At 40.1% G+C, this 23,628-nt stretch overlaps 1 protein-coding gene across 10 annotated transcripts in view; it reads right to left on the reverse strand.

Moving 5' to 3' along the window:
* Nucleotides 1–4,602: 4,602 nt before the first annotated feature.
* Dtna (dystrobrevin alpha) overlaps nucleotides 4,603–23,628 on the reverse strand; it is a 333,587-nt gene continuing 314,561 nt past the window's right edge. For 5 of the 10 annotated variants that reach the window (XM_070029341.1, XM_070029340.1, XM_070029345.1 and 2 more), the window contains 5 exons: nucleotides 23,099–23,258; nucleotides 20,654–20,743; nucleotides 18,925–19,093; nucleotides 14,557–14,689; nucleotides 4,603–5,732 (listed from right to left, as the gene is read on the reverse strand). In XM_070029341.1, the coding sequence (XP_069885442.1) occupies nucleotides 5,592–5,732; nucleotides 14,557–14,689; nucleotides 18,925–19,093; nucleotides 20,654–20,743; nucleotides 23,099–23,258 (693 nt within the window). In that variant the 3' untranslated portion in view covers nucleotides 4,603–5,591. Of the gene's footprint in view, nucleotides 8,316–11,653; nucleotides 11,703–14,556; nucleotides 14,690–18,924; nucleotides 19,094–20,653; nucleotides 20,744–23,098; nucleotides 23,259–23,628 lie in introns of all 10 variants that reach the window. The other 5 variants (XM_070029343.1, XM_070029346.1, XM_070029347.1 and 2 more) reach the window with 3 other exon arrangements.

Genomic DNA, 23,628 nt, shown 5'->3' on the forward strand with positions numbered 1-23,628 from the left:
CTGAATGACATTTTCCCTTAAAAGGAAATGTGAGGGCCAGTTAATGATTTGGTTAAAGTTTCTGAGGTATCCTCATGAGCATTTTTTGGTTCTCCCTCTCTCTCTTTTGATTTTGTTGGTTGTGGGCTTTTAACTCAGAGCCTGGTCACTATCCCTGAGATCTCTTGCTCAAGGCTAGTGCTCTATCACTTTGATCCATAGCACCACTTCCGGCTTTCTGGTGGTAAATCTCAGCCTTCTGAGTAGCTAGGATTACAGACATGAGCTACCAGTGCCTGGCTCATTCTTTGATTTTTTTTCTTTGATTCTTATAGCCAATCACTGTATCACATTTTTTAAAAGCCCAATATCGGTTATGCAAAAATTTAGCTTAATTTTGACAGGTTTTCTACCATCTAGATATATAGGCAGGTACTAGAACACACAGGTTTTGTAAACCCTAAAGTGAAACCACAGCTATTCTCATTTTAGATACCTCAAAGTGAATTTTGCAACTAACACACCCTAGCAAGACACTAGAATAAAATCTTGGTAACATTAAGCTTTTAATGGAAAAAAAAACCACACGAAACAACCACCTGTTTCATGGCAAACATTTTCTGTCCTCAAAATGTCCTGCTCCATTGTTTTACATGTTCTGTGATGTGAATTTGGTTGAGAATTGTTTCCTGCTGGAATGCTGAAGTGTTCTTACCTGTTTTCTTTTCCAGGGGGACCAACCTTGCTCACGTTTATGGGGACGGGTTCTCAGCACTTGGGATTTTCAGGGCTAAAATGGGACTGTCAGGCAAACTACAAATTGCTTTCTGAGAAAAGTGCTGGCTTCACAGCCTAGTGGTCAGACAACAACTCAGTGTGTCTTCCCTTCCCAGGAAAACCATCACTTCCATGTAGTTCTAGAAAAGCTGGGTTGCCTTAGCAACCTCCTATTTCTGCTAGAGTCTATGCCAAAGACACCATGAATAATCTTATCTGTGATTGTTGATAGAACAGCAGCCTGAGGAATACTGTCTTCATTTCTTCATTCCTTCTGTGTTTATGGCTCAACTCTTTGCACTTGGCATTGGATTGGTTGATGTCTGAAATGAGGGTAGACCTTGTTCACCATAGGTTTAGAATCTGGGAAACAAGTACATGTGCAAAAGCAATGAAGTTATTTTCCCTTCATCAGACCAGGCCAGGCCAAAATTATTGTCCTAGGATACATTTTAGTAGCTCTGCAGAACTCATGCAAAGTTGCAATGTAGCATTAAATGATCATTGGAAAACTGATTTGGTGCTTTTTTCGGGAAAATCTTGATGATTGTCCCTTACACTACCCAGTGTTCATTTTTCTTTCATGGTATATGCTTCTAGAGGCTTTATGTCTGGGAAGCCATATGTTCTCACAGTTGAACAAGTAATCCTGTGGGGAACAGTGAGAGTCAGGGGTCTAAGAAAAATCATTTGGTCATCTTAGTGTGCTGAATCTGGCTAACCATTTGCTGGTGTACTTTTCATGATTTTTTTGTGGTTGTTATTGAGTTTCCTGCATAATGACTCTCTCTTATCCTGTTAAAATGTTTTTTTTTTTCTCTCTTTTCATCAAAGGTTCTCTTTGCAGCAGAGAGAAACTATCTGGCATTTTTCAGATAGTAACCCCCAAAGGTAACATTCTTCTTTTATTTAATACCAGAAAGGACTTGGATTTTCAGAGTAACATTGTTCCCAACTTCACTACGACCGGAAAAATTCTTACCCTCAGCTTTTTCAGTGTTCTTCATCCAGACCTACCTCTCATTCCCGACAAGACCGGAGGGCATACAGGGAAGATGACCAAAGTAGGTAATATGCATGTAGGAGAATGTCACACTGAAGCAACATTTTATGCAACTAATATATGCTAATTAATAAAACCACAATCAAAAGTTTTCACTCTTCCAAACTTAGGAGACAAACTGCTTTCAATACTTTGAGTTAATTCTTTTGACATTTATCTACTCTTCAACATCTTTTATTCTTTTCTCATTTGTAAAGTTTTAGGAATTATGTGTGGCCTTCCAATTATGGAAGATGAAAAATCTGCTCTCTAATATACATTCAGTCTAAAAGCTATATGTAGAAAGAAGGAGCCCAGTAAAGATGACTATGTAGGCAAATATAAAAGCAAGTATCATTGCATGCAATGATGGAGAATGTATCTGGTCTTTGTACCTGACTTCTGGCATTGAGCTTCAAAAAAGTGCTGGCATTTCTTAAGTGACAAGGTTGTTTTTATTTTATTGAGGTGACTCTTTGTGGGTTTCCAGGTAGCTTCAGGATAGATATTGGTCACTAGTAATGTTATCATTTGATTAAATGATTACTGGGGCTAGGCCAACCTCATGAGAGAAGGCTAGAGTTCAGTTGGTTTAATCAATCATCTCTATGTACTGCAAAGCCCCAGAGCTTCAGACACAAACGCTTTGGACACAATACATAGAGTGGGAGAGTGACGGAATGACAGAGATAACTAGATTCTACCAGATTCTGCATCGAGAAGGCATGGCAGCTCTAGGACTTCACCCACTAGCCAGACCTTGCCCTCTTTCTTCATTTGGTACTTCCTGCTCTATGTCTTTTACAATCAAATTCTAATAGTATGCTGCTTTCTGTGAATTCTGTGAGTTGTTCTAATGAGTTCTCTAGCCTGAGGGGATCATGGGAACGCTTGAAGTTATAGCTTAGTTGCAAATATGAGCATTCCCATATACTTAGGATGGTCTTCTTAAGTGGGAAGAGTCTTGAGGAAAATTTTACTCATCACTTGTGGAATCTGCTGGAACTCCTGGATAGTTAGTATGAGAACTCAACTGCAGTATAAACCGTTGGGCTGGAAAAAAAGGAGCGTATTGCATTTTTTGTTTGTAGTGCCACTGTTTAGCATATGATTTTCTGAAAACAAGATTCATAACGTTAATAATACATTTATAATATTTGGAAGATATGTCTCAGTAAATCAACACTGTATTCTCATGGGGTGTGTGTCCACATACATAGATGATACTTGAATGTATAAAAGGCTCCTCCGCCTAAGGTAGGCATACTGACCCCCATGCCTTCCTCCCTAGCCTCACTCCACTACTAGAGGGAAAGATGTCTGTCAAGAAACAATTCCAAAATAAGCAAAAATAAATTTATCTTAGAGGTCTTGACTGGAAAGCTTGTATACTAGGTACTACCCAGATATTCTCTGATACAACTGCTTCCAAGCTAGAAAAGCCATAAAGAGACATGTTCAGCTCCCTTCGACCCACCCCTTCCCTTATTTTCCCTCAATTCTGTGGTATATACAATGAATTCTTGACTGTATTCTCCCTCACTTTCCCTCTTCGTTCTTCTACCCCTCTCCCCTTTTCCCTCCTCCCACATTGCAAGTACCCATTTCCTGGTATTTATTTTGTTGGGCACTGACTTAGTCTTTCTAAAGAATTGTACTATTTGAGCTCTCCAGAGTCCATATACTTCAGTTAATTCATTTGTAACCACTTATATAGCAACCAGGGTGTTCACTTACAGATTTATAGGTGCGTTCTAGCTACCACAAATGAAGGAAACCATATAGACCTCTGGTCTGGCTTACTTTGCTTAATATAATTTTTTCAAGTCTTTCTATTTCCATACAAATGGTATAATACTATTCTTTCTGATGGATAACCAGAATTCCATTGTGTGTGTGTGTGTGTGTGTGTGTGTGTGTGTGTGTGTGTGTGTGTGTGACATTTTCTTGATCTATGTTTTCACTGAGGGGCATCTGGACTAATTCTGTATCTTGGCTATGGTAAAGAGTAAAGCAGACTGGGTGCTGATGGCTCACACCTGTAATCCTAGCTACCTAGGAGGCTGGGATCTGAAGATTGCAATTCAAAGCCAGCCTGAGCTTTAAATATCTATGGTAGGAAGCCTGGAGAAGATAAAGTAGTATAATTAGCAAAATAATATCATCATCCATAACTCCATATTCTAGAATATTAATATTTTGGTGTATATTTTTCCATATTTTAAAAACAAAATACCACTTTAAATATTTACAGGGGATAAAGCAAGAAAAAACCTTTCCTTCTTCTTTCTTCCCTCCCTCCCTCCTTTCCTCTCTCTTTCCCTCCCTCCCCCCCTCCCTCCCTCCCTTCCTTCCCTCCCTGCCTTCCCTCCTTTCCTTCCTTCCTTCCTTCCTTCCTTCCTTCCTTCCTTCCTTCCTTCCTTCTTTCCTTCCTTCTCTCCTTCCCTCCTTCCTTCCTTCCTTCCTCCCTTCCTTCCTTCCTTTGCTTTCTTTGCTTGCTTGCCTGGTTCTCTACCACTCGAGCCACATCCTTAGCCCTGCTGTTTGCTGTTATTTTGGAAATAGAATCTAAAAGACTTTTCTGCTCAGACTGGCTTTGAACTGAGAGCCTCGGAGTAGGTATGACTACAGGTGTGAATCACCGGTGGCTGTCAAGAGAAGGTGAAATGTTGTTTTTGCCTTGACCTTCCCGCTATGGGCCCTGCCCCACACAGCAAGTGCTGGCTTGTCTTGCCTCCATGTGGCTATGTTGGTCTAGGAAAAGACTCATCGAATCCAAGAAATGAAACGCACAAGATGTAGTGTTTTAAAAAACATTTTTAATGAAGAAATAATTCCATTCCAAAATATAGACACACAATTAAATAGTTTAATCACTTCAAAATATAACATGTCCCCAGGAGGTTCCAACATACACACACATACACACACACACACACAAACACACACACTCACACACACACAAAACAATACTTAACAACAATACAAAAAGTCCATACAATAGTTTTATTACAATACCAATGAATATTGTGAAATCTTTAGTGTTTCTGAATTGCTTGTTTCAAATGGTGTCAAATTACAGTAGTCATAATTACAAATGTCTGAAGTTAATTAGTCAACAAGATGTAATGCTTCTGATTTTTTCCTTCGTTTTGGTTCCAATGTAAAAATGTCCTTTCTATTGAGGACATAGTGGAATTTTTATTTATTGATTTTAATTTTTTTTGTGTGGCTCCTTGTGTGGAATTGAACCAGGTGAATGCAGCAGCCCAAGGCTGCTAGGTTTACAAGATCTATCTATAGTTAACAGCCAAGAACTAATAAGAGTGGATGAAGATGATCAAAATCAAAGCAGACATCAGTGCTAACTTATGTTGCAACACTTTGGCTCATGCATATAAGAAAATACATAGTATATCACGACAAAGGCCACACTCTTAATGCAATTCAGTTCACATTACTACTTACAAATGAACCTTCCCTGCCTTATAGTAGATCATACATCAATCCATTTACTTAATCTCCAGCAATCTCCCTCTAACCACCAACTTACCCCAACTTCCGTCCTGACCAACCACAACTGATTCCTGAATCCTATACAGTAGATTCCACCCTCCTTCATGAATGTGGTGCTGTGGGGGAGGGATGGCTGTGTTAGACCAGTGCTCATTAATAGGCCATCAGCTCCGATGAAGGCAGATATGCAGTTATTGTGGAACAAGAAAAAAAAGTACCCCTGTAAGATAAAGTTGTATCTAATGGACAAGACAGATGAAACCTGCTGGGTTTGTACTTAGAACAATCCCCAAAAGTACATTTGGAGAGCCAATGAAAGGAAACCACCCACAACCACAAAAACCCAAAACGACACACGCCATTTTGTCTCGGTTACAGGGCAAGGGTGCTTGAGTCTGGTCTCTGTGCTGACGTGGAGCTAAGAGAAAGAAAAGGTGGCTGGTTAGTGAGAAACTGGTCATTGGTGACAGTTTCAGAGTCCTGGCAATCGTTTTGTACAATGGTACGTACCAATGACCAAGTAGTGGAGTTGGCTGAATGAAAGCTATGGCTAGGGAGAGGGTTTTTCAGTAGATTGGTTCAAACCTTAGACTCACATCTAGATGTAGAAACACAAAGACACAACACAGGTCAGCTCAGTCCAGTCAGTGGCTGAGGGCCACTTACAGGGTCTCAGTTCTGAAATCAGGAATTCCCTGGCTCTGATTTTGAGCTGACAACAATAAAGGTAGTTGGGATGTAGTGGTTTTTCAGTATTGAATGTGAGGCACCGATGGCCACCTGCTCCATCTACAGAGGTATGGGTTCACAGAGGATGGGCAGTGGAAGAGAGATGAATGTTAAGACATACCAAACAAAACCCGCAATAAAATCCACCTGTGCAAAGAAATCAGAGAACAGTGCAGTTGTGCCACTTTGGTGCTAGCCTGTGCTCAGGGACATTTGTTAGGTGGGTTCTCTGGAGGGGAGTATGATTAAGTAGATCCAGGGTTGGCATGGGGTCCTTCCTGATACTAATTGAGCACTTTGCTATCCCCATGTGATTTTGTTCCAAAGGCAAGCCCAGGAGATGGCTTCTAATCAGATGCAGAGGCATGAACATCTGATGGCCCCCTGAAGAGAGCATTTGAAAACGAGAGATGCTCCCAGCTGCCACCCTTCCACTGTAGGCCAGATGTCAGGGACAGGAGAAGGTTCATGACAGCCATGGAAGCAAAATTAAATGGCTAAAGCTCTAAGGTTGACATAGATTCTCTCTTACTTATTCCAAATAAAGCCTTTTCAGAGACTTTATTGTACACCCTTATTGTAAAGCAGTCATTTTCACCTTTTAGCAAGGCTCAGAATCATTGGGAGGGCTGATTAGCACAAAACACAGATGGCTGGGCCCAAGTCCCAGAGTTTCTGATTCAGTAGGCCTGGGTTAATGGGTAAGAATCTGCATTTGTATGACATGCCCAGATGACGCTGATGCACAGGTGTGGGGACCATATCTGGAGAACCAGTGTTCTCCAGTGATGTTCATTCTTTTTAAACGAACATCGGGAATTCCAGAGAAGCTGCTCATTTAACTATGATATATCCATATGTCAGTATGTCGCAAGCTTTTCTTCCTTTTCATATCTTGAAACAAATGATTACATTTCCATTTTCCCCAGAATCCCTAAGAGTGGTTCTTTAGTGGTTCTGTCTAAAGGACCACCCAGTCTTTCATTCTCTTGTCCTTGACAGTAGCTTGTCATTGAGTGCAAGACTCCCAACTCAATGTAGAAGAGCCTGTCTCCTTTCATATGACCACACAAAGCTGCATGCAGAACACGAGGTGGCCAGCTAAGGCAATCCACATTCAGAAATAAAAGGAGAGAGAACGGTTTGCAAGCGCACTTTAAGCCTGTACATTTAAAGCTGAAGGCCTCCGAACAACCTGACGGGGTGGAGGGGGGAGGGGACTTGTGAATGAGCAGTGTGGTGAATGACATGCTTCCTAAAGCTAACACGAGAGGAACAAGACCATGGAAGAGCATCGATCACTTTAGTCCATTTGGGGATTTTATGGCACCTGTGGTTTATAAACAGCTTTAGTAACGAGTATTTCAAAACATAGTTCACAGTTTTAAGAAGATCTGTGCTGATTTTAAAAACTAGATTCTATATAATTTGAATGCTGTCTCTTTTTTGTTTTGAATATGATATCTATTTGGAAAAAAATATTTACACTAAGTTCTATGGCTGACTTGTTAAGAGAATCTTGAAAGGAACCAACCCTACATTGGAAAGAGGCCCCAAGGAATGGGTTATTCCTGGTGGTTGGCTCATGTCTCTGCTCACAGAGACTTGCAGTCAACTTCAGGCCAATGACCCCTCCCTCCCTGGCTTCTGGGCTCTGAGTCTGAACACTCAGGAACCAACTCTTTCAGGATGAGTGAATAATTGCTAATGGTTGTTTCCCCGCCCCCGCCCCCCCCCCAATTGCTGTGGAAAAACCATTGTACAGAGTCTAGTAAATTGTTTTGCTACAGTTCTAAAGTATCCTGAAATCAAATGTTTAGCTATAAACAGTGTTAATATTGTCTTTGTAAACTGGACAGGTTTACGATCATGTACAAGATTGGAAATGCGTGTTAATACTGCCACCGTGTATAACAGCAGCATGGATTCTCAGCCTGTGTTTGTTTGTTTTGAACCAGGAATGAGCCATGTTACAGAAGATGGAGCTGATACATTAGCTTGGAACAGAAGTCTTGTTCTCCCCTCCCCCACCCCCTTCTAAAACACACACTGAAGAACTACAAATCTGAGAACAAAAAGTTAGCTGCACTACAGGCATCAGAACACATCTTAAGGGATGGGGGTTTGCCAGGAGCTGCGGGGTGTGGTGGCTCCTCTTTCCGGCGAGGGTGAGGCTTTGCCAGGCTGGTCTCCTCCTCCTCTGTGTGGATACAGGGCTCTCCATCACCTCCAGCTTTCATGTTATGTCATCATCTGTCTGACTATAGCTTGCCTGGGAATAAGGAATGTGTAATTTTTTTTTAAAGATAGAAGCTGTTTCTAAATCAGGGTTATGAAGCTTAGGATTCCCCCTCTTAGCCCAATACATACACCACACACACACACACACACACACACACACACACACACACACACACACACACACACACACACACACACACACACACACACACACACACACACACACACACACACACACACACACACACACACACACACACACACTGAACTTCCTTCCCATGAAAATTAGGGATGAATATTCTAAGACATTGTGTGCTGCTGTTGCATCTGGGAGGAGAGAGGACAGCAAGGCCTCCTTGTGAAGTTTCTTTCTCAAGGGGTACCTAGAGGTATCCTCGAGGGGTCTGGATGGTTAAAGCCATCACAAACAGAAATATTTGTGCTGCCTTTTGGAAAGGAGGTGAGGCCACTGATTCATTTTCAGAAGATCAAATTGATTAAAAAATATACTTTCCATGATCCAAATCTTTCTTTCTTTCTTTCCTTCCTTGCTTCCTTCCTTCCTTCCTTCCTTCCTTCCTTCCTTCCTTCCTTGCTTCCTTCCTTCCTTCCTTCCTTCCTCCTTCCCTCTGTCCTTCCCTTCCTTCCTTTATCTGGTAGTGTTGGGGATTGAATTTAGACAAGAGCTCTACCAAAAAGAACCACAGTCTTAGCCATTTTTACTTTCATTATTTTCAGCCTGGACCAAGAATCTCATGTTTATGCCTCCTCTGTAGCTGTGGTGATATTTGCACAACACCACATCCAGCTTTTTTTTTTTTTTTCTATTGAGATAGAGGCCTTGCTGGCTTTTATCTTGGTCTGGTCTCCAACTACAATCTTTCCCATTTCCGCCTCTTGAGGAGCTGGGATTATAGGTGTGAGCTATCACACCTGCCTCCAACCTCTAAATTCCGAAGCTAGGGTGTAACTGGATAATGGAAGTATTTCATGGAGTAGAGGATGGGAAAAGGACAAATTCAAGATCTGAGCAGGTCAAAAATGATGTCCTGGAGGACACTAAGATGAACACTAACCATTTCATAGACTGTTTCTTCAACAGAGGTTAGTAGAAGAGCAACAAACCATTTATTCTGCTGCTGGTAAATGTGTATTTATTTCCAAATACATACAGAAGTCCTACTAGAGCAGAAACTGAATCTTTGTGTTTCTGGGGTCCCACCTTTGGTTTTATGTAGGGCTCTGGCTTAACAAGTTGATGTCAAGCCAGTGAAGTTGGTTAAGAGATATATAGAATTTATTATAATTTTTGGACTTAGAGTACAGTCAGGGGCCCAAACAACATTATTTGAATCATATAAACTTCTAAAAATTGAATCATATTTTTGGCTACACAAAGAAAAACTGCAGTAGGCTACAACTACCTACAAAGATGGAAAGCCACTAGTATTTGTAACGTTCCATCAGGTTTTAAATGGATTTTGCTTAAGCGGCTGAGTTAGCCACAGGCTGCTTCATGTTTACAGAGCTGTCGAAAGAGAGAGAGACAGAGTACCCTCATGCGACAAATGAAGAGCTCACAGCTGTGTCATTTCTCACTGCCAAAAATTAAGTCTCTAAAGGTCAAAAAAAGAAAAAAAACTCACTGTCATTTTTTTTCTTAAAAAATGTGAGTTTATATCAAGGCCATTTTTGAACAGAAATATTTTTCTAAGAGGTAGCTACCAATGCTTACAATAATACACAGGCTAAGAGAAAGAGAACGTTATAAAAGGAAAGAGGCTATTCTCTTGGGGCTAGGTTTGTTGAAACTGGACGGAATATTTTCAGCAACGGGTCCTGGGAATGTTTCTCACTGGAGTCAAAGTGAATGGAGAGAGCGTGCAGTGTTGGTTTCACTCTCAAACCCAAATAAAGAACACGCGGTGGTCAGTTAGAGCTTCCTGTCCATGTAGTCCATCAGCAAGTGTGTGTCATCACAGCAACCAGGGCCATCAGTTTAATTTGCATAAAATAGGATGCAGACCAGCAGCCTTGGAACTAGCATAGTATTTATTACTGAGATGTCACTTAAGAAATAGATTTCATTTTTTAAAACTGGCAGCCTGGGTTAATAGAGTTTACTATCAACTGTGCTATAGACTTGGGGATTCTAACCTTAAGAGGTTAGAAGGTCTAGTCACTAATGTGGACACAAATCCTTGGGCCAGAACCATCAGGTTGAAGTGGGGAGTGCATTCATTAGCTTTACCTTGTCATGAGGAACACTGACATGGCTATTAGCTAGTGCCAGCAAACCCATCTAGACTTCTGGAACAGTGTAGCCTCAAGCCATAGAACAGAGCTGAGTCTTGGCCATGTTCATAAAAGTATAGGGAACAAAGGGCTTCTGAGTCCTAGTGGGTCCTATACACTTACACAAATACTATAGCAGCTCTTAGGTGTTGAACTGCTTGTGAAGTGTGGGACACAGTAAGAGGCAGGCACATTGGTGCATGGTCACAATTATTTATAGAGTGTGTCTGAAACTCTGTTGAGCTTTTTCAAGGCTATATTCTAGGGAGTACAATTTCTCCATGAAGTAGATACTAGGACATATTGTGCAGAGGAAATTGAGATTCGAATATGTCAATAATTTGCCGAGACTTATGCTGGTAAAACCCACATCTGAAAATGGGTCTAACAGAGTCCAAAGCCTAAGTTTCAAACCACCAGTCTCAAGCCAATGGACTAATAGTCTTTGCTAGCTTTAAAAAAATATATAGAAAGTGCTACTTTTTTTTCTATATTTGAAAATAAACTGGAAGGTTTTGCATGTATTTAGGTAGATTCCCCAGGGTGAAAACATCTAATTTAAAATGCAATTCCAAATTAATCCATATCCTATTAATTCCACAAGGAGTGTGAATTAATTCTGTCAAAAATCTAAGCTTGTGGAAGTTTTTAAATAATACTTGATTTAGCTGACACTTGTTAAGATACACACATTTGGTGGTTGGAGTCCTGAGTCTGGCATTGCTAATAAGCTGACCCATGTAGGGATGCTGAACTCACTGGGTTTTCCGTCTCAAGTGCTAAACAGGCAGCAACGCCGATGCCATTGCTGACATAACCAAAGAGGACTTGTGGGGCATCTCTGGTTTCCCTAACTACGAAAAGAACAAGTCAATACCATGATGGTAGATCTTCACGAGATTATCATGAAATGCTCCATGGATGGGAGCTGATCTTTTGCAATCAGCAGAGAAAGAGGACTTTCTATCACATAAAACAAAACAGCTACGAGAGAGTGGCTGTGACTTGATGTTGCAAGTTATCAGGATTCAGTGGAGAGTGACCATGTTGCCGCCTAAACAAGAGGGTACTTACTTGAGAGGAGAGTGATAAAAGGGCATTGCATTCAACCTTGCAAGCTGACCTGTGGGTGACAAAGGACACAAACAAGAGAGGTGACATGTCAAGTCAGTGGTGCAGTCAAGCTGGTGAATTATTTGGCCGGAAGCCATGCACAAGGACAGAGAGCACCTGAGGAATGAGAGAAGCATTCCAGTCCAGCCAATCACCATCTGTTCCCACAGCATCGAAGGAAACCACTTCATCGTTCTCCAGCGTATGCAGTTTGAGTGAGGACGGTATATTCTCTCAGCCCCTTTCCTGCCCTTCCCTTCAAAGTCACCAGACAAGAAAGGCCAAGGACAGAGAAAGGGAGCTAAAGACTTCTTACCAGAGATAGAAAAAACTCCAGTAGGATCTTAAGACATCAATAGAATCACCCTTTTTTAAAATTATAAGTTTTATTCCCATCCAAGTATTCTTAAGCTTTTTCTTCACAAACTAACCATCCAGACTTGTGGAATCAAAACTCTTTCCCAAGCTGTATAACTTTTTTTCTTAAAGGAGACAGAATATACCAAATAACATGGTTTCATGATTCCTTTATCCCAGAATTTTAGAACCCAACAAGTTAGACCCATATAACACAATAAAAAAGAATAGATCATTGTTCCTTCCTTTGCTGAATGGATGTTCTACTTTTTCTATGAAGAGTTTATTACTAAAAGATGGTTGAGTTTTACCTTCACAAGAAACCTTTCTATCAGTCTTATCCTTGGTTTCGAATAAAGAATTCCTAATACATATTGAGCTGTTTTCAGCTATCAAAAATTAATCTTGTTTTACTTTTGCATTAATATTTGCAAAAGACAAACCCCATTTTCAAAATTCTTCATACTTCCCATTATGATTTGGAGACAAGGGAGGGTCTGGGGAAGAGAGATGGCTTGTTTTGTTATGAGGTAGAAAGTCTCCTTCCCTTTATTTTACGCATACAAGGCTAAATTCTCAATTCATTAAATCAGCAAAAGTCTAATATGTGTGTGGAATAGTAAAAGGCTGCCTCCATTTAAAAAAGCAACATCTGGAATTTTAGTACTGTTGTCACTAAGATCCAGGAATAGGTATGAATTCAAAGAGGGAGGTCTAATAGCCTCCTTTAAGAGTAGGAACCAGAATATTGGTTATTTAGTCACATCTCTCTCTCTCTGTGCAGAACCACATGAGCTGTGTGGAAGAAGGCCATCAGAGGTCCTGGAGACACCCTACCGTATCCATTCAAGGAGACCTGCCTTTTGTGGACCAGCCACAGGAATTGCAAAGAAAGAGTACTTGTGATTTTGCAAACAGGTGACTTAGTTTTTGGAGCATAGATAAGACGACTCAACACAGAATATTTGTGTGTGTGTGTGTGTGTGTGTGTGTGTGTGTGTGTGTGTGTGTGTGTGTGTGTGTGTGATTAGAATGACATTTGGTTACTTCTGACATGGCCAATGGAACATTCTAGAGAAGTAACACTTTTGTTTTGTATTATTGGGGTACTCTTGGATTTCAGTCCCTTGAATTTCCATCCTGCTACATTCTTCTTGGAAAATATTTTGAGGCTTAGTCTAAACATATGAGAAACAGTAGACAATTTACGCCCTCTGCTTCTCTGTCATCCAGACAGAGCAAGAGGGTGGCTGCTGATATAGAATGTGGAGGGAGCCTGTGTGGCTCCTGGACAGAGAAGCTGATGGGGAAACAACAGGCCATGGGGGCTGGGAGGCAGTTAATTCCCACCAGACCAGAGCTCTCAGACCCAACATACCTCCAGATTGTTATGTACTCATTACCTTGCTCATTAACTGTAATCCCTCTGTACAGTATTTTTGTAATAAAAAACCTATTTAAAAAAGAAAAGAAAAGAAAAGAAAGGGCATACACAGAAAGATAAACAGGGCAGTAGACCAAGCCCATAGGGGAAATGCATTGCCTTTAGAAAAAGTGATTAGTGCATGTTATGTTTCGTGAATTCTCAGGAGTTAATATCCTCCATCCTTCTCCACACTCTGGTGAACCAGGACCTGCAGATAACCACTTCCCCTGCATTTCTCAATAATATTTGCCCCCGACCTGTTTGATTATGTTAGATATCAGGTGAGCATGAGGAAGTCAATGAGAAGAATGAGGAATTCAGGGAGAAATAGTATCATATTCAATGAAGAATTTGGGAAAGTATAATTATATATAATACATGTTTTTTTATCCAATTATTATGACTTTATTTCACTTTTTTTTTTTTTGGCAGTCATGGGGCTTGAACTCTGGGCCTGGGCACTGTCCTTGAGCTTTTCAGCATAAAGCAAGTGCTCTACCATTTGAGCCACAGCACCACTTCCTGTTTTCTGGTGGTTAATTGGAGATAAGAGTCTCACGGACTTTCCTGCCTGGACTGGCTTTGAACCATGATCCTCAGATCTCGGTCTCCTGAATAGCTAGGATTATAGGCTTGAGCCACTGCCTCACTTTATTTCACTTTTTAAACAGGTTTTACTTGTAGCCCAGGCTGACCTGGAGCATTTGATGCTAATCCTCTTATATCAGCCTCCTAAGTGCTGGGATTTACAGGAGTGTGCTACCATACTCAGCTCTTAATTTTTAATTTATGTATTTTTTAAAAAAGGCATTTTTTTCTGAATGATCCTAGAGGAGTTTAAACTGTTAGGCATCATGTTTCTATTTAGGTCTCTTCAGTTTCCAGGCAGGAGTTTATAAGAATACACAGTGAATGGCACCTACAAGAAATACATTTTTACTGACTGGGATATATGGTTTATGATGTGCCATTGAGAGGAAGATTGAAAAGAAGGAGGAAACACCAACTTTGTGAGTAATGAGAAAGACCCAGCTACCAAGGACAGAGGAGAGTGCTGTGCACTATGGGTCCAGTCCTGTACCTGATAGGCCTCGTCCTGTAGCTTCTGTTTCAGGTACTCCTCCATCTTCAGCTCATTTTCCAGCTGCCGGACGGAATCATTCTCATAGTTCTCATCGTCAGGCCTCACATAGGCATCTCCATCTTCTGTAACTCTGGGAATAAACCACAGAAGGCATGTTGAAGTAAATCTTAGATGGATGAGTGGAATCTGATGGATTAGCTGTGGGTTTGTTGGGCATACTGATTTCTCTTTAATCCTCCAGGTCACTTTTAAGTTTCATATCTTCTTTTACCTAAATGCAAACTTAAAAACAAACGACCAAAAACCATCCCCAAATCTAGAGGCTTCGAAAAATGTGCGATCAAGGCTCTTACCCTTTTTCTAGAGCTGTCTGGAAATCATCGACCATCTGTGCTCTTCTAGAATTTATAGAAACAGTTGGCTTTTGAAATGTTCTATAATCTTAAAAAAGGTAAGCTTGTGCTTTGAAGGACAATCTTTCTCAATACAGAGCTTTTTAAACAGAATCTGTAAGGAGAGTGAGCCCTCTAGTGAAATAATGCTTAAGAACATATGTCTGTAGTTTAACCTTCTTTATGTTGTACTTTGTTGTTCTCACAGGCATGTGCATAAGCACACACACCTGCACACACATTCAAACTTTAGCTTTATAGTACAATTAAGTCTTATGACATCAGCAAATCAAGGTCCAGAGGGCACATCTCACTGTTACTTCTTGACCATAAACATTTATATTAGCTTTGAGTTGGAGCAATCAATTTACAGTGTCTAATTCCACTATAAAACAAATAAATAATAATGCTGTCACTCACAAATGTGGGGCTCTGTCTCCATCTGCTCATTCAGAATATACAATGTGCTTCATGGAGCTGAACCCAAATTCCCTATCTAAATTATATGTAGCTAGCTACTCTTCAGGCAAAACAGTACATGTTCATACAGTATAGATGTTAAAATAACCTCTAAAATGAAAAGTGTGGTCCAGGAGAAGTTTCTGGGCTAAACATTAAATGTTCACGGTCATTTATGCCTCTAGGACATGTCCTTGTTATTTTTTTTTTAATTTTGCGATTTGAGGCCAGCAGAATTGCATCTATTTAACTTCCAAATCTCTTGTTGGTAGCTTCTTCTGCTTTTCACACCACAGGTAGAACAGGTGGTGGTGATGGTGGTGGTTTCTTGCATTTTAGAATTGGAACAAAGAAATTTGATGTAAATTCTTAACAGTAAAAAGTCCAGTGGATATGTATTTACAAGGTAAGATATATATCTACAAATGGTAATTCACCATTTTTAAAAATAACAAATCAGACAATGCTAAATTACAGAGGAAAGGACAGGCAAGCAAACTAAGATTAGAAGCACTGTCATCTGACACTTTTAAATTATGCTGACTGTATTGTTGGGATCTTACAGGCCGTGGCTTCCCAACTGGCTTTTTAAACCAGATCGCTCTATAACTTCATAATTGTTGATCTTTTACTGACAACTTGGATTGAAAGCCAAAACTGTGGAAGGGGCTCTGGTTAGCTTCTGTTGTGGGTCTTTAAAACAGCCAGTTTGTTTTGGTAGAGTAGTCTGAAACATCTGTCTTTCTGTCATCAGTTTTGTGATCCACTAGCTCCTCTGCCGGCCCTTGTGGGGGTTTCTCATAACTCTCCTAACACCTCCCTTTCTTCCCTATTTTCTCTTTCCCTTTTCCTTCCCAAGCTGGGCTCTGAAGTCCTAATTGTGCTGCTGTTGCACAGTATTTGTTCCTTCTGCTGACTCAGGATTCTGGGACCTCGCTGACCTAACTGGGTGATAAATGACACGCATCAGAGGGACCCGGCTCTCCTTACAGGTATCTAGCTAGGGACTAAGCATTCTAAAATAATTGTTAATAATGTTGACCTCCTAGATCTTTATTATTAGCACCTTTTAACCATTTTTTCTTGTCCATATGTAAAACATTCTTGAGAATATGCAAAACAAGACACCCAATGGGCTTTTTGGTGCCTTGAATGACACAGATGATAGACTGTTCCTAAATACCTGCTGCTTTGAGTTGTCAGTCAACTAGCCTTCTCTTTGGTAACTGAGAACATTGTGTGTGTGTGTGTGTGTGTGTGTGTGTGTGTGTGTGTGTGTGTGTGTGTGTGTGTGTGTGTGTGTCTTACTGGTGACTGAATCCAGGAGGGCCTTGAACATACCAGTGCCAGACAAGTATTCCACTACTTGTTTGTGCTTTTTTTTTTTTTTTTTTGAGACAGTTGAGTTCATATTTGTATTAGCTGGCTTTGAAGTCTGCCTCTGTCTCCTGACTAGTTGAGATCACAGGTGTGTGTCACCAAGCCTAGTCATTTAGATTGTTTTGAACACTCTACCTTCTGAGGAAGCTCTATACCATCTGGAAAAATCATTGCAACTACAGTTACTGTGGAAGCTACAACTTTGCTTCAGTCAAAACCGCTCTGGGTGGCTACTGTACTGACTTTGGAAAGAATCTGCTTTGAACAAGGCAAGCCTCACTCCAGGTAACCCTGCTCATCCTGAAGCTATGTTCACTCAGGACAGGAAGGAGCATACCTCCTCAGAGAGCCTGTGATTGGTGCAATGCAAAACTTGTGATTGGCTCAGAAGGAAGGCTTGTGATTGGTGCACATGTAAGATGGGCCAGTGGTGAAACTGTCACCCAGGCACATGCCAAGGCCATTTCTGGTGGCACTACCATCCAAGTACAAGTGGACTTTACTCTCTCTGTGTCTGTATACTCTCTCCTGTACATAGATCCCATGGGGTTGCCATATTTAGCCTTAGTAGTGGCTGCTCTTGAATGACCTTTTGCCTACTATGGTCTTTATCATGGGCAGAGCAGGCTGAACTGGCTGCACAAAGATTAAAAAACAAAAACCAAAAAAACAGGATTCTAGCCCCCACAGGGGCAACAAGGAGATGGCTGGAACTCTTGATGATGCCTAGAGCTCAGTTGTAGCACCAAGAGGAAGCTAAGGCTATCTCTATCTGAAGCTCTGAGCTGTTAACACCAGACAGCTAAAGAGTTCCAGAGAGCTGCCAACATGGGATTGGCAGGAAGCAAAAGTATTTAAAGACTTGGTAGAGAAACTGGGACAAGGGAGTAAGAAGCTCTAAAGAGATGAAAGGTGAGTCTAACATGACTGGAAGTCCAGTTGGGGGTGAAAAGCAGAGAGTCTCAATGGCCAGAGTTCAGGGGCTATAAATATAGCTACTGGGTATTGGTATTCTAAGCCTAGAGAAGTAAATCTTTGTGTTGAGCATCTAGCACCATGGGCCTCCAGCTTTGAAAGCTTGGATCCATAGGCCTCTATTTCTCGAGGCTTAAAGCTATAGCTTTATGCAAAGCAAGTGTTTATTTATTTACTAATTTTAATCCAAATACTTATATGTTGTTATCTTTGCTCATTGTTAAAAAGGGTCTTTCCAGTGTCACGGAGGCCTGTTAAGTGCAAATGTGGCAAATTCAGAAGACAGGATGACTTCTTCTCTGAAACTAGCATGCGAGTCCTAGGAAACAGAGCTTTTTAAAAAAAAATATACTTTTTTATTGTAAAAATACTGTATAGAGGGGTTATAGTTACATGAGCAAGGTAATGAGTACATATCCTATCAAGCATTTTTGCCTCCTCCTTTGTTTTTCCCCTACCATCCCTTTCCTCCCACCTCCACAGAAACAGAGCTTTTTTTTTTTTTTTAAAGAAGACTAATTTATATTTCACGTGATTTTTAACTTACATGTGTTTGGTATGAAAGTTATGCCCTGTGGTAGACTGTTTTGCTAAGCTAAGATGTTCTTTTTCTTTTTCTTTTTTTGTCAGTAGTGGAGCTTGAACTCAGGGCCTGGGCCTTGTCTCTAAACTTTTTTGCTCAGGGCTAGCACTCTACCAGTTTCAGCGACAGCTCCATTTTGGGTTTTGGGTAGAGTCTCAGGGACTTCCTGCCAAGGCTTTGAACACTCAGATCTCATCCTCCTGAGTATAGGTATGAGCCGCCAGCACCCAGGTTAAGCTAGTTGGTCTATTGGTTAATTGGATTAAATGTATTTTCAATTCATGACATTTAAACCTTACATGGCACTTACTGGGACTCTAACTTAATTATAGACTAAAGACAACACTGTGCTCAGTTTTTGGCTAAACCAGGTTCTCAGCATGCACTATTGGGCTTAGATTCTGCTACTCTCCAGAAACTGTATAGGAGAGACAAATTTAAACACTGTGCCCTTCTTCCTTGTCTAAGAAGAAAGGAAATTGCACCACTCTTCCAAAGTAAATAACTAAACAAACATGTTTCTATTTCCATATAGCCCCCTACAGATTGTTTTCTTTTTGAGCATAAGGTACTTACATGTCACTGCGCATGGTGCTTGTGGTAGCTCCACCATGAATGTACCCGGGTTTTCGGGCATGGATTTGGGCTAGAAAAGCCTTTTCAGAGGTTGGTGATGGAACCAGATCTTCAAATTGTGTCCGTGCAAATTCAGAATCCACATTACTCTCTGTTTCACTCCCCACCTCTAGTAGATCAGATTCAATTGAAAAAATAAACAATGGCTTATTAGGTAGTTCATGTCCAACAAAATAAGGGATACACTTAATAGGAATCAACCTGTGTTGTACTAACTTTAGTCTGCTGCTGTACAATATTCAACTTGGTATTGATGAATTGTTATAAAAAATTTAATGTACAGCATTTTCTTTTTCACCTGAGAATTATAATAAGGAATTTTTGTTTTACTAACTTCTTACAACTTCCACTTTTTAGGGAACACATAAAAGTATTCCCTAAAATTACTTAATATTACTCTAATGTTTTTATATTTTTGTTGGTCATAGGGATTGAAGGGTCTGGGCACTGTCTTAGCACTTCTGTTCAAGGCTAATGATCTACCACTTTCAGCTAGAGTTCCATTTCCAGTTTTCTGTTGGTTAATTATAATTAATTAGAGTCTTCTGGACTTACCTGTCTGGGCTGGCTTTGAACTGTGATCCTAAGATTTTAGCCTCCAGAGTAGCTAGGATTTCAGGGGTGAGCTACCAATGCCTGGCTCAGATTTTTTTTAAATATTGAAGTTTCAATTCTTTTTTTTTTTCTTGCCAGTCCTGGGGCTTGAACTCAGGGCTTGAAAACTGTCCCTGAGCTTCTTTTTCTCAAGGCTAGTGCTCTACCACTTGAGCCACAGTGCCAACTTCTGCCATTTTCTGTAGATGTGCTACTGAGGAATTGAACCCAGGGCTTCACACTCCCTAGGCAAGCACTCCACCACTAAGCCACATTCCCAGGCCCAGAAGTTTTAAATCTTACAGTTTCTATAATCTTCAACTACCAGACAAATATCTTGCCAGACAAATATCTTGCGAGGTCAGACTGAAAGAATAGATGGAGATGTGTTTGTAACTGATATTTACCTCATATTTATCCTGCTAAAGTTTTAAAGTTTAGCTAACAGTAATAGAAGAAGAAAAAGTCTCTCAGAATTTTATCCTATTCATTTTCTGGGCAGAATTTAAAATTCATTTTAGCTTCATTCAAATGATCATGAATTTCCAACTCAAGAGAGTCAAAACAGACAAATAAAAAAGTTGACTCTGAGCAGAAAAGGTCAGATAAGGTGATGTTAGGGAAATGAACCCTAAGATATGTATTCAAATGTTTTTTTTTTCTTTCATGTGATTGTTTCTAACACATTTATAAGGTTATTTCTTTGTTGCTTTGTATGTCTTTCCCCCACAGTATAACCCCTGCTTTCACTGTAAAAAAAAAAAAAGTTGACTCTGTAAAGTAACTTCAGTACCACCCATAGCTCACCAGAGTTGTTAACAGTAGAGTCTATAATTACAGGTCAGTTATAGTGTTTCAATTCTTTTTCTGCATTTTTCAAAGTTTCTGTATTGGACATTAATAGTTTTCTAATAAGCAAAACATGAATGTTGCCAAAAATCTAAATATACTGGCAAAATATTGCATAGCCCTTTAAAGTATCCTTTTGCCTTTGACAGTGAGTAAGCCCCCAAGGGACCCTCTTTACGCCCCTGGATCCTAGTGTGGCAAAGCAGTGAGGCCAGCAGGGACTCACCCGAGTTCAGCTCTTTCACCAGAGAGGACATGGTGTTAGTGATGGAATCCGCGGCCACTAGCAAATCATTCCTTAAATTCCTTCTCGAGCCTTTAGAGAAGAAGTGATCATTAAAAAAAAAAAATCAAAGCCCTCCTTTAATAAAAGTATTATGCATTTTATTATTTCCATCGATCACCTATAAGAAAGCTTCCAAAGCCTCTCCTTTTCAGAAACACTTCCGTTCATTTCCTTAAAAACAAACCAACCAACTTTGTACTCAGGGTAATAGCAGCTCCTGGTAGACGAACATGTGACTAAAGATGGAGGTTCATGCAATTTGTGCTCAAATTGGGTAATTTTAAACGTGAAAGGGAATGGTTGACATAGCACTTAGCCTCCTGGGATGGTTCCAAACCAGGTGTGAGAGGTGTAGTTTCCTTCGGTGTGCTCGTGCTTCCTAAGAGTAATCCACACAGGTGGAAAAGTGTAGTTTGCCAGGAATGTGGCTTCTTCCCAGCTGTTGATAATATACAGCCATTACTTTGTGACTGAGCGCCCTGGATTCTGGTCTCTTAGCACAGGCTGTCTCCTCTCAGGACTTGAGTTACTGGGACAGGTATCTCTTGTGGATGGGAAGCCTACATGACATGCTTCCACAGTGTAAGAAAGAAAGGGGCAAGGATTCTTGTTGCTGCTAAGAGATGACTAGATACACGTCTAGTAGCCTGAATTGGATTTTTAAACCACGTTAGAATGTAGCCTGTGGCAGAGAGAGGTTACTCTTACATTTTAAACACACAATAGGTCAATTGAATATTTGTGGGCAAGGTGGGGAAAGATCCATAGTATCTTGGAGGAAAAAAAAGACGTGCAAAGTTCTCAATACCTAATTTACAAATGAACTTATATAACATGAATATTTTATGAGCTAAGGGCTGGCTATCTTTAGGCTATATTTCATGGTCATTTCTCAGAAGGTCATCATAAGTAAGTAAAATAGTATATTTAAGTTAGAAAATCAAAATAACTGGGCAATGCATTGATTAAAATAGAAAGCAAGATTTGATTTAAAATATTATAGATTTCTTTCAACTATAATTTAGAGAGAACATTTTTCTTTCTAAAAATTCAAAAAATTACATGCATTAACTTGATTTATATTCAGTTGAATTATATTCAGTGCTTTGAAACAAAGATCCAATATGGCTTCTTTTTTCTCTGTCATAAAAGTTAATCGATCATTCTCTTTCATTAAAATATGTTGACATCTTGCCCCTTTTATGAGAGATCAGAACAGCTATTTTATTACATTCTTGCTATGCCCAGTATTAGAGGTGTTGAAAATTTTAAAAAAATCACCAAAGCTGATAATTATTAAAACTTGCCTTTTTATAATTTGTGAGGTTAAAGTTTTCATATCTTTAAGAATGATTTATATTTCTTCTGATATATGATTATATCCTTCACTTATTTTTAATTTGGGGATGTCTATTTTTTACTGATCTCTACATGCTTTTTGTGTAGCTAAAATGATAAAACCTAGCTTCCATGTATTTTGAGCTTTGTTTCTTTAAGTCTTTGAGGAAATGAGTCTTTTTGTCTTTAACTTTGTACTTCTCTTTGCCTTAAAATTCATTGTCAAATACATCTGTCTTACCCTTAGACCTTCATATGAGGATCTCAAAGGATGTCTGTGATGTATTCTTAACTTCAAGAAAATGCAAATTACAGACTAAAATGCAATGCATAATCTGATTTGTGAAAAAAGAAGAGTATGTGTCTATAAACACATACCAACATATCTATACTTAAGCAAAAAGTTGAGAAGGACATCAATAGTGGAAGTGAGCTTGGCCTTTCTGAGAAGGGTTTGTGGGAGGAATGCTCTTTGTACTGTTTGCAAATATGAAAAGTGATGGTAAGAAAAAGTTTTAAGTCACTTGTCTTGGGGTACCCCTCCTAAAATAGGGAACACAGGTTTCCACATCTCTCTCCTGTTAGCACTCTGTTAACCATGAAGGCCTAACCTTTTGGCCCCATTTTACAGAGGCAAGGACGCCACTCTTAAGGGCATCTCTATGGAGAAGTCATAATACAACTGTCTATCCTTTTCCATTATCCCAGAGTCAAAGCAATGGGCTTATTTAATCTTAACTTTGACTTTGGTTCAGCGTATAGAAGGCATAAAGATTGTATTTATAACGTTTCTTAGGAAAGAATCTGAAAGGCATTCCAGAGAATTAAGGAGCAAAGATTTACTAGAAACTAGGGCAGGGCAGTAGGAGCTAAGGGAAGGTAGAATGGAGTAGTGCGGAACCGAGGTGTAGAGGGTTTCTAATGCACTCAGTTCAGGCTCTAACACAAGCCTATGGTGTCCACAGGGGAGCTCTAGACCATTCAATGGACTTTAGTGATTTAATTGGCCACTAAAATCGGGCAACTGTAAGAACAAAAACCACTTACTTTGTGCAAACGCCTCTTGCACATCTCCCCCGACCCCAGTGAGAGAGTCTTGAGGAGTGTGCGTAGGAGTGGAGCAGGCTGACGCTGAGCGGATAGGCATGGGGATTGGTCTGCTGATGGTGTGGCTGGGGGAGGAGCGAGGAGAGCCTGCCCCCTGGGTCTGGAGAGACAAGGCAAGCCATTAATGTGTTTTCCCAAGCAAATGTCATGAGCCATACCCCAAACCTCCTTCCAATGTTAAAAACAATGACAATGAGATTCCAAACCAAGAGGAAATCTTAGGAAATTGAGGTGATAAATGGGAACCTGAGTTATGGGTGTACATAATTCAAGACATACCATTTGAAGTTGAGTTAAATATTGAAAGCTAAAAATATTAGTACGGCATTGCTCTACCAGAAATATCTGCCTACAGAATGAAACTATGGTTCAATAATGATAATGAAAAGGTGTGTTTATTGTCTCCTTGTGCCTACATAGAAGGCAGTAGAACTAAGAGGTGTTTGGCATGGATACAAATTGCTTCCTCT

The sequence above is a fragment of the Dipodomys merriami genome, unplaced genomic scaffold, assembly GCF_024711535.1.
Source record: "Dipodomys merriami isolate MVZ:Mamm:240054 unplaced genomic scaffold, mDipMer1.0.p SCAF_2, whole genome shotgun sequence".
NCBI classification, from domain to species: Eukaryota; Metazoa; Chordata; class Mammalia; order Rodentia; family Heteromyidae; genus Dipodomys; species Dipodomys merriami.